Below are 19883 nucleotides of genomic sequence, written 5' to 3' on the forward strand. Positions count from 1 at the left end.
GACCGAACAGTTCTTTTTCGTTAAAAGGCATATTGAGAACTGCTTGTTGAATCTCTGGTTTAAATCCAGACGTTCGGAGCCATGCATGCCTTCTGATAGTTACAGATGTATTAATTGTCCGTGCAGCTGTATCTGCAGCGTCCATGGAGGAGCGGATCTGGTTGTTGGAAATGGTCTGTCCCTCCTCAACCACTTGTTTTGCCCTATTTTGTAAGTCCTTGGGCAGATGTTCAATGAGATGTTGCATCAGTGGGCTCTGTCATAGCGCGCAAGTAGTGCCTGGGAGTTCGCGATGCGCCACTGGTTTGCAGCTTGTGCTGCGACTCTCTTACCAGCTGCATCGAACTTGCGGCTTTCTTTATCTGGGGGTGGTGCATCTCCAGATGTGTGGGAGTTGGTCCTTTTCCTAGCTGCTCCTACAACGACAGAGTCTGGTGGCAGCTGTGTAGTGATGAAAACCGGGTCTGTAGGAGGCGCCTTATACTTTTTTTCCACCCTTGGTGTGATTGCCCTACTTTTGACCGGCTCCTTAAAGATTTCTTTTGCGTGCCGGAGCATACCAGGGAGCATAGGCAGGCTTTGGTATGAGCTGTGGGTGGAGGAGAGTGTGTTGAATAAAAAATCATCCTCGACCTGTTCTGAGTGGAGGCTTACGTTGTGAAATTGTGCTGCTCTAGCCACCACTTGAGAATACACGGTGCTGTCCTCTGGTGGAGATGGCTTCGTAGGGTATGCCTCCGGACTGTTATCCGACACTGGGGCGTCGTATAGGTCCCATGCGTCTTGATCTTGGTCACCCTGGCTTATGGTGGTGTGAGCTGGGGAGTGTGATGGAGTGTGTGCTGGTGAGACGTTAATCACGGGCGGAGGAGAGGGTGGTGGGGTAACTCTTTTCACCACTTTTGGTTGTGGTGTCTGTTCAGTTTGGAACTCCAACCTTCTCTTTCTTCTAATGGGGGGAAGGGTGCTTATTTTTCCTGTCCCCTGCTGTATGAAAATACGCTTTTGCGTATGGTCCACATCAGTTGATTGTAGCTCTTCCTCAAACCTATGCTTTTGCATTTGGGAGGTTAGCGAGTGCTCTTCTGTATAAGAGACTGAAGCTGGGTCGCTTGCAGTTTGTTTCGGCACCGAAACCCTGTCTGCGTGTTTTTTCGGCTCCGAGGTGACTTTTTTCTTTTTCGGGGCCGAAACCTCTCGGCGTCTATCTTCTTCGGTGCCGCTGTCTCGGCGTCGAGCCGTGTCCACACCGGCATCTCGGTGTCGAGGCTTGTCTCCAGCACTTTCTCGGTCCCGAGAAGGCTGCGTGCCGGTGTCTCGACCGGAGTCGGACGATCTCGGCACTGTTTGGGCCTTTTTCGGTGCCGACGGTCGGTCACCAAATTTATGGGTGGAGCCATGGCCTGATGGCAGTGGCGTCCCCTGGGCCTTGTAAATCTTCCTCTGTGTGGTTTTCGACGTCTTACTCACGGTTTGTGTATCGTCGAATCCTTCGGAGTCTGAGTCTTGGATCGAGAAGGTACCTTCCTCTTCTTGTTCCTCGAACTCTCGGTGGGCTGTCGGCGCGGACGCCATCTGAAGTCTTCTGGCTCGACGGTCTCGGAGTGTTTTTCGGGACCGGAACGCACGACAGGCCTCACAGGTGTCTTCACTGTGCTCGGGTGACAGGCACAGGTTACAGACCAAGTGTTGGTCTGTATAGGGGTATTTATTGTGGCATTTGGGGCAGAAACGGAACGGGTTCCGTTCCATCGGCGTTCTTCAGCACGCGGTCGGGCCGACCAGGCCCCGACGGGGGATCGAAAAACTACCCCGAAGGGCACCGGAGCTCTTCGATCTTCGATGCGGTGTTGAATCTAACTACGCCGATCCCGAACGCAACAATACCGACGAAAATCTTCCGAAATTAGCTATCTTTCCAGTCCGAAACTCGGAGCGACAGGAACACGTCCGAACCCGATGGCGGAAAAAAAACAATCGAAGATGGAGTCGACGCCCATGCGCAATGGAGACAAAAGGAGGAGTCACTCGGTCCCGTGACTCGAAAGACTTCTTCGAAGAAAAACAACTTGTAACACTCCGGCCCAACACCAGATGGCGAGCTATTGCAAAACATGCGTATCTACAGCGACAGATGCCATCGAACACATGATTCCGATGATTCAGGCACAGTCTTAACATGAATGTTCCAAATTGGCTGTGGTGGTGGGAAGGTCTTTAAAACCACTATATCCAAGGTGGCCCCAGTGAATGAAATCTTCTGCATTGGTTGCAAATTAGGCTCGCTGATGGAGAACCTCAGGAATGACAGGTCTAGAATCCTGTGCTCTTCTCCTAGGGTACGCTCCTTACAGCCCTCTTAGCCACCAGTCCTCACACTTTCAGTGAGAGGACGGAAGCATGATAAGTTGAAATCCAAGCAAGAGTGAGAGGATCAAGATTAGGAGGAACATGAGGTGGAGAAGACTAGAACAGGAGGGTGTAACCTTGTTGAACAATTTGAAGAACTCACCAGTCTGAGGTAGCTGCAATCAAAATGGGTAGAAAATAATTTGCTAGCTGCAAACAAGTAAAGTGGGAGGAATCGTATCGGTTCAGCTGTAGTTGTGGCAAGGGACGAAGAAGAAGATGAATGCTGTCACTGCTGATGGCTGAGAACTGTGCCACCCCACGTCCTCTAGAACCTTGATAGTGCTGCTTTGGGTGCAGCGAGGATTACCTCAGTAAACTAGCAAGGCCTTGCGAGTATCCTTTGAATTTGCGGTACTGCTAGAGGAACTGAAAACTTAATTTATTCCACTTCAAGAAATATCTCATCAGCTCGATAAGTACATCTTTGTTGTTCTTTACTATCTTCTACTAGCTACCACTAATCAGTATTCCTAGGTACTTTATCTTGTTCTGCGCCCATTTGAGGGCCGGACCATAAGGAATGAGCTATTGTCGGAGGTGCCATTGCCATGAGTGCAATATTGTTTGAGGTGCCATTGCCATGGGTTTGCTTAGCCCAATTAATTATGTAACCAGAAAACAAAAAAACGTCTGAACCAAATCTATCAGTGCTGGGATGGATATCTCAGGGGAAGTCAACGTTATCAGCAAACAACTTAATTTTTAGATTGCCAGCTGGACCGTCAATACCCACCATCTCCTACAAACAGCATATGGTAATTGTTACTGGCTCCAGCGCTGGTAAAAAGAAGGGAGGCAGAGAACAACCATGGCTGGTACCTCTGTTGATCTAGATATTGTCTGATGGCAAACTGTTGCAATTTTGTTATTTGATTGTTGAACTACAGTATAACCAGTTCATCGTATTAAGCTCTTGTGGTCTTTTAATGATCCTCTGTTGGAAACATTGGTTGAGATCTGGTCTAAGCCATGCTTGCCTCCGCCGGTGAGTTGCCTTGTTGTGAGTGTAATAGACCTGCTCATTGGGACCTTGTCTTTCTGAACCAAAATCCAACTCCTGAAAGATGGGTGGTTCAAGCCTTCACCAGCAAGGTCAACCCTAGTTCGTACCCCATGGCCCTTTCTCACAAGGGGATGAAACACATTTACTACTATCGTAAGAGGGTTCTTGTTAATATTGAGTTCCATGAACACAGTGTCTGCCATACAAGTCTCCCGGAATATGTCAATTAATTAACTTAAAGATACTTTATGATTGGCACTGGTCTCTGAATAAGCTACACACAGTATTTCTGGTTCTGAATTCATAACGCAGGAGATGTAGCTAGATCAAAGAAGATATAGTACTTATTTTACGGCATTGCCTGGTTTTGCTGAATTTCTGTAATTCAGTCTAGTATAAAATTAAAGACACAAGTGACTTAAATCTAAAAACGCCTCTGGAACTTGCTTTGCTCCATGATGTATGTGGAATCCCCAGAATCACTAACCACAAGAAGAGATAGCTGCCTTAGGCGGTGGCAGTCAGTACAGTGTGTATCTTGAGGTATGAACTTTGAAAATGTCTCCCATGCTGCAAGAATGACTAGGGCCTTAGTGACTATGGCATGCAAAACATGAACCCTTGATTTATATACTAAATGATCAACTGCAACTATTTGCAGCAATCTGGGGGCCATAAGTCACATAGTGGCTTGCAGCCGCCCACCACCCGCATTGACACAGTAGATGAGCAGATTTGCTGCAATAAGATTGCTCTTGGGAATGTTCCTTATGACGAGTGTATCTAGAGTCATCTATGGTTATACTAGAATTCATATAATAATCATTAATTAATTAGGATTCAGAGTACTAGTTGAAGAAACACTACATTATTAATGTTTCTGAGAGCTTATCATTGCTGTCATATCTTCTGTTATTTTTAGTGTCAAAAATGATTAAAAGATTAAACAAAAGTAAATGTAGCAAGGGCTCAGAAGATGTAGGCCCCGGCCGCAATATCTCATTGAGAAGATTTGTCGTTGTTCCAACCATAGGCAACTGAAGGTATAGCACTGCAGGGCTCTGTGGGCTTACCAGCATGAACACGATACTCTCCTTTGTAGGGAGACTGTCTTGAGAACCAAATTCTGTTTTAGATTAAGCGTATTTAGGCCACTAGCATTCTGCAAATCAATTTATAAGCCATAATTGATGTAATGGGGAGGGAGTAAATTATCTACCTACTTGTCATATTCATTTTGGAGCCCTGGTCAACATCCGGATCCAATCCAAAAAGTCTTACGCCTGAGGTAGTTCAGAGGTTAAGGCATCACCAATGTCTGGGATTCCTCACAAACCAATGGCTGTGCTTTTGTTACAGTGCATTGAGACATTGGCTGAGATAAGGCCGATAGTGGCACTGCATCAGATGCGGAACTTCTGGAGCAGAGACTAGTGCTGGAGCAGTTTAAGCCTACTGCACAGATACTGAAGCATGGGTTGGCAACGCAGGGGGACGTTCAAATGTGGGAATCCAGCAGATCCATGGGCCCAAAGGCCCTCCAAATGGACCTAGAATCATCCGAAACAACTGCAATATGGTCTCTCTAAAGGTCTCTACTTGCAGCAGAGGGTCGATTATGGCCTCAGAAACAGAGCATATTGGGACAAGTTGGTGGGTACGCTTTAAGATGGATGACTGAAGCGGCGTTGGGTCCTTCTAATGCAGACTATGTGACCTCTCCCAAGAGTGTAAGTATTTATGACAAGACCGGTCTTTCAACTTGGTTTTCAACTTACCAAGGGATGGTTATTTGGACTTGAACCAGGTTTAGAGCCCCAGAGCAGGCGCACAACCTATCCAGTTTCTTGTGCTTGGACACGTACATCTTTGCCATAAGCTTTCTAGTGCATCAGGGAGCAATTGTCGCAGTACTTCAAATGCAGGGACCCAAGACTCCAAAGATAGATGTGCAGGATCATGATCAACATTTGTTTCCTGTAGTCATGAAACGGATTCAAGCCTTTAAACTTGGAGGGAGACATTTTCCTAACACAATTTCAGAAAAGGAATGTCTGTGACTAGTTTGGCACAGACTAAAGGTAGATAGCGGAGCTCTAGATCAGAGTCAAAGGAAGAAAAAAGAATGGGACCCAAAATAAGCCTGCAGAAGTCTATACACTCAATTCCTGAGGAGGTTCGATCCAGCGCTGGTTCCAAAGGCGCACACCTGTCTGCAAACAGGAGCAACTGCTGAAAAAGTTCCAGATTCAGTCTGGAATTCAAAAGATGAAGAAACAAAATGTTAGGAATCCGCAGTTAGAAGTAACCATGAGAAATCCATGTGCATCGAGTGTCTTTTCTAAATGGAGCTTACTTACATATACATTGCTTATCCTGAAAGTCTGGTATGGCTCTAAACCCTCCTGAAGTGTGTTGTGCAGCTATGTCTTACAGCCTGTCTTCACTGGTAGACAGGAAGAGGGCATCTCACCAGGGGAGCCAATTAAATAGCACGCCTTGCATGAACTAACATGACCAGCTTCACCTCCTATGGCTGCAACCATCTATGCACGTTTCCTCACGCTATGACTCAATGTAATAGAGGGCAGCACTGAAAGCCACTGGAGGTTGAAGAGATAAGCGGAAGGAAGACACTAAACAAGTTTGAAAATCCATTTTTAAAAACGTTGTTATAAATGTGGATCTGAAAGAGAAGTGCTTACTCAATCACAAATGCTTTCAACTGACAGCTTTTGGATCACTCACTGGTGGTGTATGGATGTGCATAATACGTATTTCTGCATACATATATGATGAGGTATTTGTAAAGCACAAACCAACCTGGTAAGCCACAAACCACAGCACACCAATGATTTGGGGGAAGTTAGGAACATTTTCTGTAGAAACCTCAATCAATCATATACCAATGTTACAAGCGGAACAACACGACACACTGAACATCTTTCAATGAGAACAATCCCTGGATGAGTCCTCGCTCCACAAAGTGTCAAGAAAAAAACAACCAGGGCCACATATCTGAAGGCTCATTCACACTCTTTAAAAACTGGCTCAAATGGGACCGTTATTTGCCTTTATTTGAAGACCTCTGAGAAGCCTCAATTACACACCTGTTCTTGACTTCATTTAATGAATCCCATTGCCTCTTATTACCACGATTAGCCTACCTAAGATACTTTTGTTGTATTCCTCAAAGAAATACCTTAAATTTCTGCTGTTTGCCGGTGACCTGGACCTGCAGGACGACCTGGAGCCAGAGAGACTGCGGTAACGTAGATGAGAAACGGTGCGCGTTGGAGAGCTCCTGTGTGGGCACTGCGTGGACTGGAAAGGGGAACGGCTGCATGTATCCCCTGCCTGGGAGCCATCACTCTCGCTGCCACTGTCTTCAAAGACTGTATCGTTACTTGGACTCAGGCAAGGCATAATGTTCACGTCCTCCAGAGCCTGGTCAAGGAAGCCAAAGTGCTTGGTGAGGCTGGCACGGATCTCAAGGTCTCTCAGCTGGTTTTCATCCTCTGTGTGAGACTCCTGCAGTTGTATGCCATCCGTGCTGTCCCCTGAAAGTCTACGCTTTGGTGGCACTGACGCCAATGACAGATGCTTGGTTGCCAACTTACTGGGGGGTTCCCACGAATTTAACACTTTTCTCTGTGACCAGACCTCAGACCGCACAACCTGACAGTAGTCGTGGTCACCAAAGGAGCGGGACAGCGGCCTCTTGGTGCTCTGATGCTCCTTCCAGCATGGCCGTCCTGATGAACGACTCAGGTGTGCAAATAGCTCTGTCCTCTCCGGCTGCCTCCTGCAAGACTTGCCAGAGATCTCCAAGGAGGTTTCTGTGCCCTCACCGGTTGGTGAGGGGATGTTTGGGACCTTGTCCTTCACAAGTCTGCACTCTATGTCAGGCTTGAACAAGTCGTCATCAGCTGGCTTGTATGGTGGTGTTGTTGGTGGTGTAAGACCTTCAGAGAAAAATAATGATATTAAAGTAAGCAAAACCGGAACTTGCTACCTACATGTGTAGGAGTCAACAATGCAAAGTGCAAATAAGACCACATAGAAGGCACAATCCAATATTTGTAAAAAAAAAATATATATGCTTATATATATATATATATATATATATATATATATATATATATATATATATATATATATATATATCAACTTGTATTTTCCTTAGGGGGCCTTTTGGAGCTCCTTGGTACTATACAAACTGCTTTTCCCACTAGGAATGAAATTGTCTTCACAAAAAAGAGGCTTATCTTGTAAGAAAGAGATCATAATCCAGAATAAAGAAACCCAAATCTGTAAGAGCAGAGGGACATATGCAGTTTATTCTAATCAAACTAAACATGCTTGCAACCACAACCCTGAACTGTGCAGGACAGTCACTGCCGGACACCACCCACTCCTCACTGTGGGAGGATGTTGTTGTGCCTACCGAACTATAGGTGGTGGCCTTGCAGCTTCACAAACCATGGCCCATAAAAGCTATTTTGCTCACAATGAGATGCGGGAGGCGACCATGAAGGGGTACAGGTCAAGACTGCCACTAGCTTGCGGGAGCTACTGAGCTGACGGCGGTCACTGGCACAAAAGTAGAAACCACTTTACCCTCCACTGCACCAAGTTTAGCGCTCCAGGAAGAAACACATCAGTGGTGCTGGTCTTGTTCCACCCAGAGCCTTCTGTTAAAGCTGCTATGCTCTCCCCTACAGCTCAGTCACCTGCTCAGGCTGTTGTGGACATTACTACGTCCTCAATGCTCCAGGGAACACTTGGAAATAATGGGCAGGAGCAGCCACTATTTCTCTGCATGTGGTACGCACTTGTCACTGCCTCCCTCCTGCTCCAACGGTCCCATCTGCTTCAGATTAACTTCCGAAGGAGCTCATAAGGAGCGCTGGAGCAGCCCATCCTACACCACGACCTCTGAAGTTCACTTGTATGCTTACCTGCTGTTCCGCACAACTCCACGGTGACGCCCGGGTCAAAAGCCTTCTTGGTATAGATAGAATCACTGTGGGAGACCGAGAAAAAGGCAATTAGAGGTGGGGATAGCAGCAGAGAAAGCAGTCAGAACCCTAATCACAAAGCATCAAGTCATAAAGGCTGGTGTTGTTGGTGGTCTAAGACCTTTAGAGAAAAATAATGATATTAAAGTAAGCAAAAACGTAACTTGCTACCTACATGTGTAGTAGTCAACAATGCAGAGTGCAGAAGGCCAACACCCAGGGCTCAAGATCGGGCCTCCTCTGACAATCGGACACCAACTTTCCCTGGGTGCCTCTACTCTGTGGAAGTGAGATGCTTTGGTTCGGAGAGTGCAGGTTCTTTGAAAGGAAGCCATCCTAGTCCCCGGTGCGTATATATCATGATAAAAACATCCGGGTGAGTGTACATCATGAGAGGAAGATGCTATTTTTTCCAATGCATGTGTGTCTTAGGAGGCCGAGAGGCTCTAGTTTCCGGTCCATGCATGTCATACATGAACAAGGAGCTCTGGCTCTCGGTACATGTATGTCACATGAAAATGAGACTATGAGGTATCTAGTGTGTCCCAGTCACATAGTTCATTACAAGTTTGAGGCATAAGCATAAGACACGGTCTCCCACCCATGGAGGATGCTGGATATATTCCCAGCAGAAGATAAGGGCAGCCACCCATACCCAAAGATTGAGTCCCGTGAGAACAAAAAAAATAAAAATAAGCGGGAGAGAGAATAAATCAGAATCCATGACATCCCCGAGGGTACCTTTATGTGAACACATGTACCTCTTCGGAGGCACTGTTTGGAGGGAGAAAGTGGAGAAGGTTCAAAATTCAACTATTATGCTCTTACAAGGAGGCAACAGCTGTTGAACACCATGTGCCAAGGACATGTATGGCCACAAATACCTAGCTCTATCGGGAGACTGGCAAGTTCTGGAAAAACGTACCTTTCGGGCGAAGGAAGCGTGGAGCCAAGATCTGAAAAAATAAAAAAGTAAAGAAAGAATGCATTACTCCCATAGTTTTCAAAAACATACTTGTTGGGTACATGAGGCAGGAGTAAGAAAAATTATGCCAGTGTTCTCACTGCTTTTATGGGCTTTGGAGGGAGGAAGGATGTGGGTTACATCCAGGATACTACTCTAACCACAAGGCCTGACAAAGTAACCCACCATGCGCACACCATCAACGTTCCTGGGAGACAGAAGTATGTTATGTGTTAGGTACACAGGGAGAGTCAGGCTCAGGATGGCTCAAGCCATCGTCATGAAGCCACTGATACTTCACGCAGGCTATCAAATGCCACACAGGGATTTAAGAGCTCACAGCCCCACAGCGATGTGACAAGGCCTAAAATAAATCTCCTGGACCCAGTCACAACCTCAATGGTGGAGTTTAATACTGTATGACACATCTCAACTCAGTCATGTACACCCAGATATATTTAACTGCCCACTAAACTATCTTTGTGTATGAAGATTATGGTGGGTCGGCAAAGGAGTTACTCTGGCCAACTCAGGCATCTAATTATTTGAACTGTATCCTTCCCGTATGGTCTACACTCAAGATGTTGACATGGAGTGTCCATTTTTCCACTCATTTGGAAGGGCAAGGGTTGACCCGTGAGCTCTTACGGCATACACTCTAGCTTTCATAGAGTGATAATCATTCATGAGCTCCCAATGTACCCCTTTGGAGGATTTGGCCCATTTTAAGGGTATCCTTCGACCCAGACGACATCACTGGAACATTAATATGGACAATATAATGCTACTCTGTCCAAAATAATAATGATGTGGGTCTCAATCTCCTAATCGTGTGACGTGCCCTGAGAAGACAAACACACCTGCAACCAAGGTTAACATGTCTGTACCAATTTGTAGGCTAAAGAAATTTTAATGGTGAACTTCCATACGCATAAAAGTTCAATCAGAAAATCAGTTACTGGAAGAGCAAGTTGACAGATACACACTGTTTGCTCTGTGTGTTCTTAGTTCCTCATCTGGGGAACCCTAAAGAGGAACTCAAAGTTCCTTGCAATCAAAGTTCTGACCTTTCAGCTTACAGTTTCAACTGAGGTATCTGCATCTATATGCCAAAAATGGCCTTTATGTGAGAGGATCTGGGGTTCCAGCTGATCAGTAAATGGCCAGTAATGACCATCTGAGACATCGTTGTCAAGAGTGATATTTGGAATGTGTGTACCATTAGTATGACCATAGATTGTTTTTTTTTAGACGAGCAGTGACTTTTATAAAAGAGCCCCAATGTTTCCATCATAGATTGGAATCTGATGCGGTTTGTGGATCCGTGTTCAACAGAGAGTGGGATGGTTCACTTCACATTGGACACCAAAGATCAGATGCTGGACACGGAGAGGTGAAGCAATTTTTTCAGCCCCCATTCTAGGGCAATGTTCAACCTCTGGGCGTCACAACATGATTATACTCTCACAGGGTTGAAAAGATTACAGTTTGCCCTTTTAAGGCCCTCGGTTTTATAAATTATTTAATTCAAGAATAACGGGGAATCTACAAACGTGACAAGAGTAAATACTTGTTTTTCTACTTTATAACTCTCAAGTCTGTCTCTTGCCAGGTAAAACATATTTTGACCGTATCTTCCTTGAGCCAAGTATAGCATATAGATAAATATGGCCACCACAGAGCAACACAAAAACAATAAACTAAGTATTGCAACAACACACAATCTTGGGGCACTATTGGCGATCTAGGCTCGTTTAATCAAAGTTTATATATACCCACAGAGAACACTTTAGATAGTGATTTTTTACAAAACACAGTGAGATTCTACTTGGATTATTTAAGACCACAGAAAAAAGCATTCTTTGCAGGAGAACAACATTCCCCGTTCACATTAAGTGGCAACAGAAGAACCATGTCAAACTCTGGATGTATGCAGCACTTTATTAACTTTATAAAGTGGCGCTTGGAAACCCTGCCAGGTGATCAATTTGTCCATGGCGATTTTGCTCTCTGGCTACCACGTCCTGTAAATCGACTATTTTGATATGGGAACCTGGCTATTTGTTTGTTAAACTGTGGCTACCTGTCCATTGATGTTTCATACCTCCATGAGGCGCATGTTTAGTAACCAAGCTGTGAAGGTGTAGCTATTTGAGTGCCATGCTCTGATTGCTATCTTATCCTTTGGATTTTGGTTAAAATGGACACCCTTTTGGCAAGCACCTATACCACTGGCTGCACACAAATCAACTCAACATCCAGTGGCGGCCAGTAACTTTAAGAGGGCGGGGGGGGGGGGGGGGAGGTTACACAAGCACACAAACACCTCAGTCACACCTATTCATTCACACAAGTACTTACCCACTTATTCACAACACTCAATAGAAATACACATACATTCATACATGCACTTACACACAAACCAAACATAACGAAGAAAAAAAAAATTGCCTCCAGAGCAGCAGCTTCGACAGGGTCGCCTCGGAGGTCCCAGGAGAGTTAGGACTGCTGCCTTCCCTCATCAGATGACCCTAGATCAGCTGACCCTAGAAGGCAGCAGTCCCAATCTTGTCACTGAGTGGGGTGGGGTCAGCAAGACTGCTGACCAATGTTCCCTCTAATTTTTTTCCACTGTGTGCGGCAGTGTGCGGTCTCTGTGCGCTGCAGCCAAGGATACGTGTGCCAAGAAATTGACCATTCAAGCGCGCGCATCGCATAACTAGCCAAGATCTTTGGCATTAGCCTCTCCATACCACTAAAGCAAAAAAGGGATATCATTGCTCCATGCAATAGGGCATCAAGGCAGTTTTGTGACCTGGGTGCACACCCCAAGGACATGACCTGTTATGTGCCACCTACACCCCAGTTAGAGAAAACAGAGGAACATTGCCCGCGGCCTTTAAACGCTGTTTTCATTGACTTCAATCCAGATTCAAATATTAGCATTTTCTGCAATAGAAGAGCACGACTATCGCTCTAAAAGGCTTATTTGAGCTTAGAAAGTGATAATGCATATAAACAACTATGAAGTATGACAATGATGGAAAAGTTGATAACAGCACATTTCCTACTGTTCTGAAGCATTTCCTAGCTCATTAGCCATTAATTTTCAACATAAATATCACTTGCTCGCTTGTATGCTAAAGTACGCCAAATGATGTTTAAAACACTCCCCGCGGCATTTAAACGCTGTTTTCATTCACTTCAATCCAGATTCAAATATGAGCATTATCTGCCTTAGGAGAGCACGACTATCGCTCTAAAAGGCTTATTTGAGCTGAGAAAGTGATAATGCATATAAACAACTATGAAGTATGACAATGGTGCCTTAGGAGAGCACGACTATCGCTCTAAAAGGCTTATTTGAGCTGAGAAAGTGATAATGCATATAAACAACTATGAAGTATGACAATGGTGGAAAAGTTGATAACAGCACATTTCCTACTGTTCTGAAGCATTTCCTAGCTCATTAACCATTAATTTTCAACATAAATATCACTTGCTCGCTTGTATGCTAAAGTCCGCCAAATGATGTTTAAAATACTCCCCGCGGCATTTAAACGCTGTTTTCATTCACTTCAATCCAGATTCAAATATGAGCATTATCTGCCTTAGGGGAGCACGTATATCGCTCTAAGAGGCTTATTTATTAACGTGTGCGCTTGCCGAAGGGGCCTGCGCGATGGGGTGCGCGTGCGCCTTACAGGGAACATTGCTGCTGACCCCACCCCACCCTATGACGAGGTATCACCGATTGACACTCTGCCCAGGGCACTTCAGGGCTTAAAACTGAGGTGCCCAAGTCCAAAGCAATCAGTGACGCTCCCCCTCGTCTTGAGGGGGAGGGCCTCGAGGCACCCTATCCAGGCTGAAGAGGTCACGCTGACAGGAGCTGTGGTTCCAGCCCAGCAAAGTTCAGCTCAGGCAGCTAGGAGTCTGCGCATTTAGCGCATGTCCAGCTCCTGGCTGCGTAACCTGAACCAGAAGAGTGTCTGTCAGGTTGTCTTTTGTTCAGCCTGACAGACACTCCTCATGTCAAGAAAAATGCAGAGGTTGTGGGGGCCACTGCTGCAACCATCAATTATTGACAACTGATACTCAAGGTTTGGACTATATGAACTGCCATTTCTCCCCATCATATACAAGGATTGCTTCCACCCTCGTTTAAATAATAAAGTATTTGTAATCCCATCCATTGACTATCCCTGAAAGAGGTAGACCCAATGTCAATGCGGTTATCTGCATCTGATGGGCCTTCTATAAACCGAGCCTCTGACAGACGGACACACAAAGCCTACACCTTCAGCCCTCGGGGGTGCTTTGTGTACCTTATTTAGAAAATCACTATCCAATCATCTACCAAACACAGACATGAGGTAGGGAAGGTAGGTGTGGCAGTTCTGGTTAAGAAATTTACGAGGTTTAAGGTAGGAGTGGTACAGGTTGATTCCAGAGGAAGATGGGTAGTGGTAGAACTGTGTGTATGCGGTTATTGGATCACAGTGGCGGGTTATTACGGGCCGAACATCGACGATCCAACGCCATTTCAAGACTTATTTAAGATTTTACTTTCAGCTAGGTACCCAGTGGTATTAGGTGGGGATTTTAACATATTGTTAGACCCTGCTCAGGACAAGTCAACTCCCCGGGGTACAGTTAATTCACCTGAAACAAGGGCATTGGTGAAACAAGCGATGCAGGATTTAGGCATGGTAGATGTTTGGCATTGGATAGGGGGTGAAGGAGACAGATACACATTTCACAATAAAAAATATGGGCACAGATCTAGAATAGATTTTTTTTTAATACATAAAAGTTTATGCTCAGAGGTGAGAAGGGTAGCCCACAATATACCACATCTTTCAGATCATTCAGCGGTAACACTACATTTGGATATCAGGGTCACAAACAAGGGTATTAGGAGTTCAATTAATCGTGCTTTATTCTTAAACGCAATAGTAGAAGCGTTAAAAAAAGATACAAGAGAATTTTTCCATATGAATCAAGGCACTGCAAGTTTATGGTGTGTTTGGGATGCATTCAAGGCCTATATAAGAGGGAGGTTAGTGAGCCTAGCTACTTACAAGTATCGAGAAGAGAGGGAAAAGCTGGGCAATACGGAATTGTCATTAAAAACGCTTCGAGTCTCAATGTATAATGCACGGTTAGAAGGGAAAAACGATCTATTAGAGGAGCTGTCTCGTCAAGAGGAAAAGGTTCGGACTACCTTAGACGCATTTTTGGAAAATCGCAGCAGGCTAAAGTGGGAAAGTAGTCAATATGCACACTTTGAATATGGAGAAGGTTGTAGTAAGCTGTTAGCGTGGAAGGTTAAGTCGGACCTTTCCAAAAAGCATATCTTATCAGTTAAATCCGATCTTACGAATCAGATCTGTACGGAGCAAGAAGAGATTGAGGGGGCATTGGTATCTTTTTTCAGGAGATATATTCAGAAAGCTCGGTTAACTCGGAAGAGTCGGTGAGAGAGTTTTTAGATAAAGCATCTCTCCCAGCATTAGAGGAGTCTAAAATGCTCTTATTGAATGATAAGTTAATTAAGGCTGAGCTTGTTGAAGGCATAAAGGCGTTGAAAAAAGGAAAGGCAGCTGGTCCAGATTGTCTACCCAATGAATTATATAAGGCTTTGGGGGATGAACTTGTTCCATTTTTATTAGAGTTATTTAATTCTATGTTGATAGAAGGTGCCCAAATACCGAATTCCTGGAGAGAGGCGATAATTTGTTTACTGTTAAAGCCAGGTAAGGACTCAATGTCTTGTTCATCATATAGGCCCATCTCCTTGTTGAATGCGGACTACAAACTTTATACAGGGATCTTAGCTAAGAGATTGGGGGTAGCCATTGGCAATTTGATACATTTGGATCAAAAGGGTTTTATGAAGGGGAGGCAACTTCATGAAGTAACTCACGAGTTATTTGCTGCAATAGATCTAGCGGAACAAGAGAAGTCCCCATTGGCAATTTTGACCTTTGATGCGGCTAAGGCCTTTGACCGTGTTAATTGGTTGTTTTTAAGGGCTGTGTTGGAAAAAGTGGGCTTGTGAGTTCCTTTTGTTAGGGCGATAGGGGAATTGTATAGATGCCCCTTAGCGAGAGTCTTGGTTAATGGCCATTTATCACAGGAATTTTAGGATCTGGCGGGGTACGCTACAGGGTTGTCCCCTATCTCCCCTGCTTTTCAATTTATACATTGAACCCTTGGCTATTTTACTTCGGTCTTGTGAGGAGATTATTCCATTTCGAATTCGGGGGTGGGAAAAAAAAACTAGCGTTATATGCAGACGATCTAATGATATATACGAGCGATGTTAGGTCTACTTTACCTAAGGTCAACACCTTGATGGAACAATTTGGTAGATTTTCTGGGTACAGCATAAACACAGAAAAGACGGAAATAATGTGTTGGAATTTTACGCATGTTTCCCCCTTAGTTAAACAGGAGATTAGATACTTGGGGATTCGATTAACAACTGATCTTAGCGAGGTAGCTAAATTGAATTTTGACATAGTACATAGGGAAACTAAAAAACTGCTAAAGGCGTGGGCCGCTCTTCCTCTCACGATAATCGGAAGATCTAATATTTTGAAGATGTGCATCCTTCCAAAATTTACTTTTTTGTTCAATTCTATTCCATTAGAGTTTAAGAAGAGCTGGTTTAAAAAACTACAGGGGGACTTATCCTCATTTGTATGGGCTTCCAAGGGAGTAAGGATTTCATGGAAAAGAATGAGTAGGAAAAAAGAGTGGGGGGGTATTGCGTCTCCGGACCTGTTTAGGTACTATCTGGCTTTTCAATTGAAAAACATTAGAATCTTATTGAATAAAAAGTCAGAGTATGATTTAGTCTGGAGAGCGTTAACAGCACATCTTGAGGAAGGAGCAGATCCTTTCTTACATAAATTCGGACACCCTAGGTACTTTAAGAAGGTTCGTTTGAAACTTCCCAGACATGCATGCAATGTTTGGATGTATTTTCGGAGGGTGTTAGAGATACCTTACTTCTGCAGTTCTGCCCCCATTTGGGACTCACCTGGTACCCCTGAATGCCTCATCGATAAATTATCAATTCCTTTGAGAGCAAGTGGGATGGTAAGATGGGGCCAGATAACAGATGGATCTGAATTGTTAAGTTGGTCTGCATTCCAGGAAGCTACTGGGGGGACAGTTTCTAGATTCAAGTACTTTCAGATATCTAGTTGGGTAAACTCTCGACCAGTAAGAGAAATAGGGAGGAGCGTATGGGAAGGGAAATTAAACCAGAAAATCATTAATAAAGAGGTTGCATTGTGGTACCATGCTTTGTTGGAAACAGCAGAGGATAGTGCATCCCTTCCCTTGTCGAAGTGGGGGGCGATCTTTCCAACATCAGACGTCATAGCACTGTGGCAAAAGTCTTGCTCAGAACTGTGGCTTACTACTAGGCCAGCAGGGTTGAAGAAAAATCACCTGTTTACACTCCATAGGGTTTATTGGACACCGGCTAAATTAACAGCCATTGGGAAAACCCAGAAAAACTGTCCAAGATGTGGGGAAGACAAGGCAGACAATATTCATATGTTTTGGCAATGTTCTAAGTTGTTGAACTATTGGGGGGATATAGGGAATACCTTAAAGGTAATCTTTAACGTTAATTTAGTCTTAAATCTATCAACAGTGGTGTTTGGGGTCTGGGAACAGGGTACAAAGTACCGGAGACTGTCAGTACATCAGGAGCATCTGTTGTTTATATTAATCCTCCTAGCTAGACGAGAAATATGTCGTAAATAGATTGATCCTCTTCCTCCCCGTGCGTTGGACTGGCAAACATCTGTAAATCGAATATGCACATTGGAACAACGATGCCCCCTATCTAGAAAAGACAATTTTTGGATGCATTGGGAGAATGTTTATCAATAATGTATTTTTGTGCTGTATAGGTTTCTGTTTGGTCTCTTCCTCTTGAATTTTTGAACTCTTAAGTCCAATGATTAGAACTCCCCCATACCCTTTTGGGTGCTGCTTTGGTTATGATAAGGTTCTAGAAAATAATAATACTTGATCGATGACATACGTTTGGGAAAAACACAATTAGTAGAACAGGTTTAACTGTGGTATGGATTATATACCCGGAGGTAGGCCGTGGTCTGCCGGGCCTGTGCTTTTCCCCATTAACCAAAGCAAGGGTGATGAAATGAGGACAAAAAAAAAAATGAGGTAGGGAAGGCAATCTAAATGCACGAAGAGACAGTACATTTGTGAATCTCCTCCTTCTTCAAATCATATCCGTTCCTGAACAAGGGGCTCAGTGTGAGAGGAGAATTTTTAAAGTGTCTATAAATCGTTTTTTAGGTAAGGGGGAAAAGTGCCCTGGCCTACGTTTATTTGTTGATTCTAAGTAGACTTTGCTCTTTCTTCAGATTCAGAAACTGTATTGGTCACTTGGTTCCCACAGAGTTTCTTAGATGTCTACAAAAAACTGACATATAATCTGAAGATCTGACTTCAGGGGATTCCCATCTACCTGTTTAGAGACGTGCGGTCTTTTTCGAACACTTGGACACTAACCCAAACTTGGTGGAACTCAATTATTGTAAAGTCTCGTGCCTGAGGCTACAAAAAACATGTCCAAGTCCAAATTACTTCCATGTTACAGAAGGGACGAAGAGCCCAAATGTTGGACCCCTGCCTGCATTGACTGCAAGAGGGGAGATTTAATGGATTGACCACGGACTACAAAAGGAGATAACTATTGCTCTTCACCCATTTCAAATACCTGGGTTTCAGACACTCGTGGCCATACCTCATACTTAATTATGATGATTTTTTTTAAATGTCAAATTTAGGAGAGATTCTAGTGTGCACTTCACAGTTCTACTTTTAAATTGCTTCTCCTTTACAAAGGCCTTTTATTGATTTGTCGATTTTGTAAGGTAAAGTGTTTCCTATTCATTATAGGATTATAAAGACCGCTCTAATGTGTCTCGGGTATTGGACACAGATTTGAGGTGCCTGTCAGATGTTTCTCTGCTTAATTTTGTGACAGACATTCAAACGGGGGAGCGTCTAGCAGCGCAGGACATGGTGGTGACTTAAGAACTTAGGCATCAGCTACAGCTTACCCCACTCAACCACCTCACCCCTGTTTGCTGTTACCTGTTTCTGCTCTGAGTGGCCTGAGAACTTGCTTGGAGAGTTCCAGGTTTTCCACTTCACTCTTTACACTCGCAGCTCCTGCCACCGCACCAAGCCCGCTCTCCACCTCACACAAGGCTTTGTTGAGCTCGTCCTCCGTGAAGGACAGCCACTGACCCAGCTCTGGATTCAACCGGCCAGAGCGCCGCACTGCGTGGATCGTGCTCTCTGGTTTTGGTGCAACCTTTGTAGATGCACTTTCATGTCTTACTAGGGAAGGCCGTCTCAGGTCCCGGGCAGTATTGCCTGCCTTATTTTGGCCCAAAGGACAAACTTTGAGGGCTGTTTTCACTGGGGGTTGTATTTTGGCCTTAGGTGCACACATCCAGTTGTTCTCCACCTCTTGCTTGACTGCTGTGGGCGACTTGCACCTGGTAGGGCTAATCAGTGAGGCATAGGTTGGTTGCACCAGTCGATATGGTTTACTCACGTCGCTGGCAACATTTTGAGCCAGCAGCTTCCTCAGTATGGAATTTTCTGAGCAGTGTCTTTTCGGCCGACATTTTGTTGAGCTGACCAGGTTGAAAGTGGCTTTGCTAGAGATAACTGGCTTCTGTGGAGGGGACGTCATCTTGGCTTTCTTGACAACACTGCCATCATGACGACTCTTGCCATGTGAGTCCTGGGCACTCAGCTTCCTGAGTGGAAGGCAGTAGGTATGCATGTACTGGATAAGCCCCACCATAGCCTGTTGCTCCTTTTCACTGATGAACTGAGGGTCCACCTCACACAAAGGGCTCTGCTGGGTTTCAATGGCACCCTGCGGGAGCATGGGCTCGCCATCACTGCTCCCCCCATCCCCAGAATCATTGCTGCAGGCCTGGGACACCCTCTCGTTAGTGTTGTGACTCTCCTCTCTCACAGATTGTGGAGTGTGTTGAGGAGTCACTAAGTGCTTGTGAAGTTCGGTGCAGCTTCGGCCATGCCCATAGCTTTTTGTGGATGTCCTCTCCCGCGAGATCTCAGCCTAGGGGCAAAGGAAACAAAGGCACAGTCAGGCAAATAGTTTCTAGTGTATAAGAGTGACAATTTCAGCATGGCGATTGTAGAGCATAAATTAAAACAAGCATGGCACTGAATAGGGTGGCACTTGTAACCTCATCTTCCCATCCACAGCCCCCCTATAGAATTGTGTAAGCAACATCATGCTCAAAGGACAGCTTAGGAGAAGAACTGGTGACGTAGTAGAAACACCTTTGCTAAGTGACAATATGAACCAAGTGAAAGTCAAGCTCAAAGAATGCTACAGAAGCAGTGTTTATTATCAATCACAGGTGCTCTTTTATATGTG

The 19883-nt window shown here is 44.7% G+C and overlaps 1 protein-coding gene across 2 annotated transcripts in view; it reads right to left on the reverse strand.

The window, feature by feature from the left end:
- The window catches only part of PPARGC1B (PPARG coactivator 1 beta), a 140937-nt gene that overhangs the window by 17016 nt on the left and 104038 nt on the right, over positions 1–19883 (reverse strand). For both annotated transcript variants that reach the window (XM_069244610.1, XM_069244609.1), the window contains 4 exons: positions 18554–19559; positions 9362–9392; positions 8377–8441; positions 6618–7380 (listed from right to left, as the gene is read on the reverse strand). In XM_069244610.1, coding sequence (XP_069100711.1) covers positions 6618–7380; positions 8377–8441; positions 9362–9392; positions 18554–19559 — 1865 coding nt within the window. The remainder of the gene's footprint in view (positions 1–6617; positions 7381–8376; positions 8442–9361; positions 9393–18553; positions 19560–19883) is intronic.

This window comes from Pleurodeles waltl, chromosome 7, assembly GCF_031143425.1.
Source record: "Pleurodeles waltl isolate 20211129_DDA chromosome 7, aPleWal1.hap1.20221129, whole genome shotgun sequence".
NCBI classification, from domain to species: Eukaryota; Metazoa; Chordata; class Amphibia; order Caudata; family Salamandridae; genus Pleurodeles; species Pleurodeles waltl.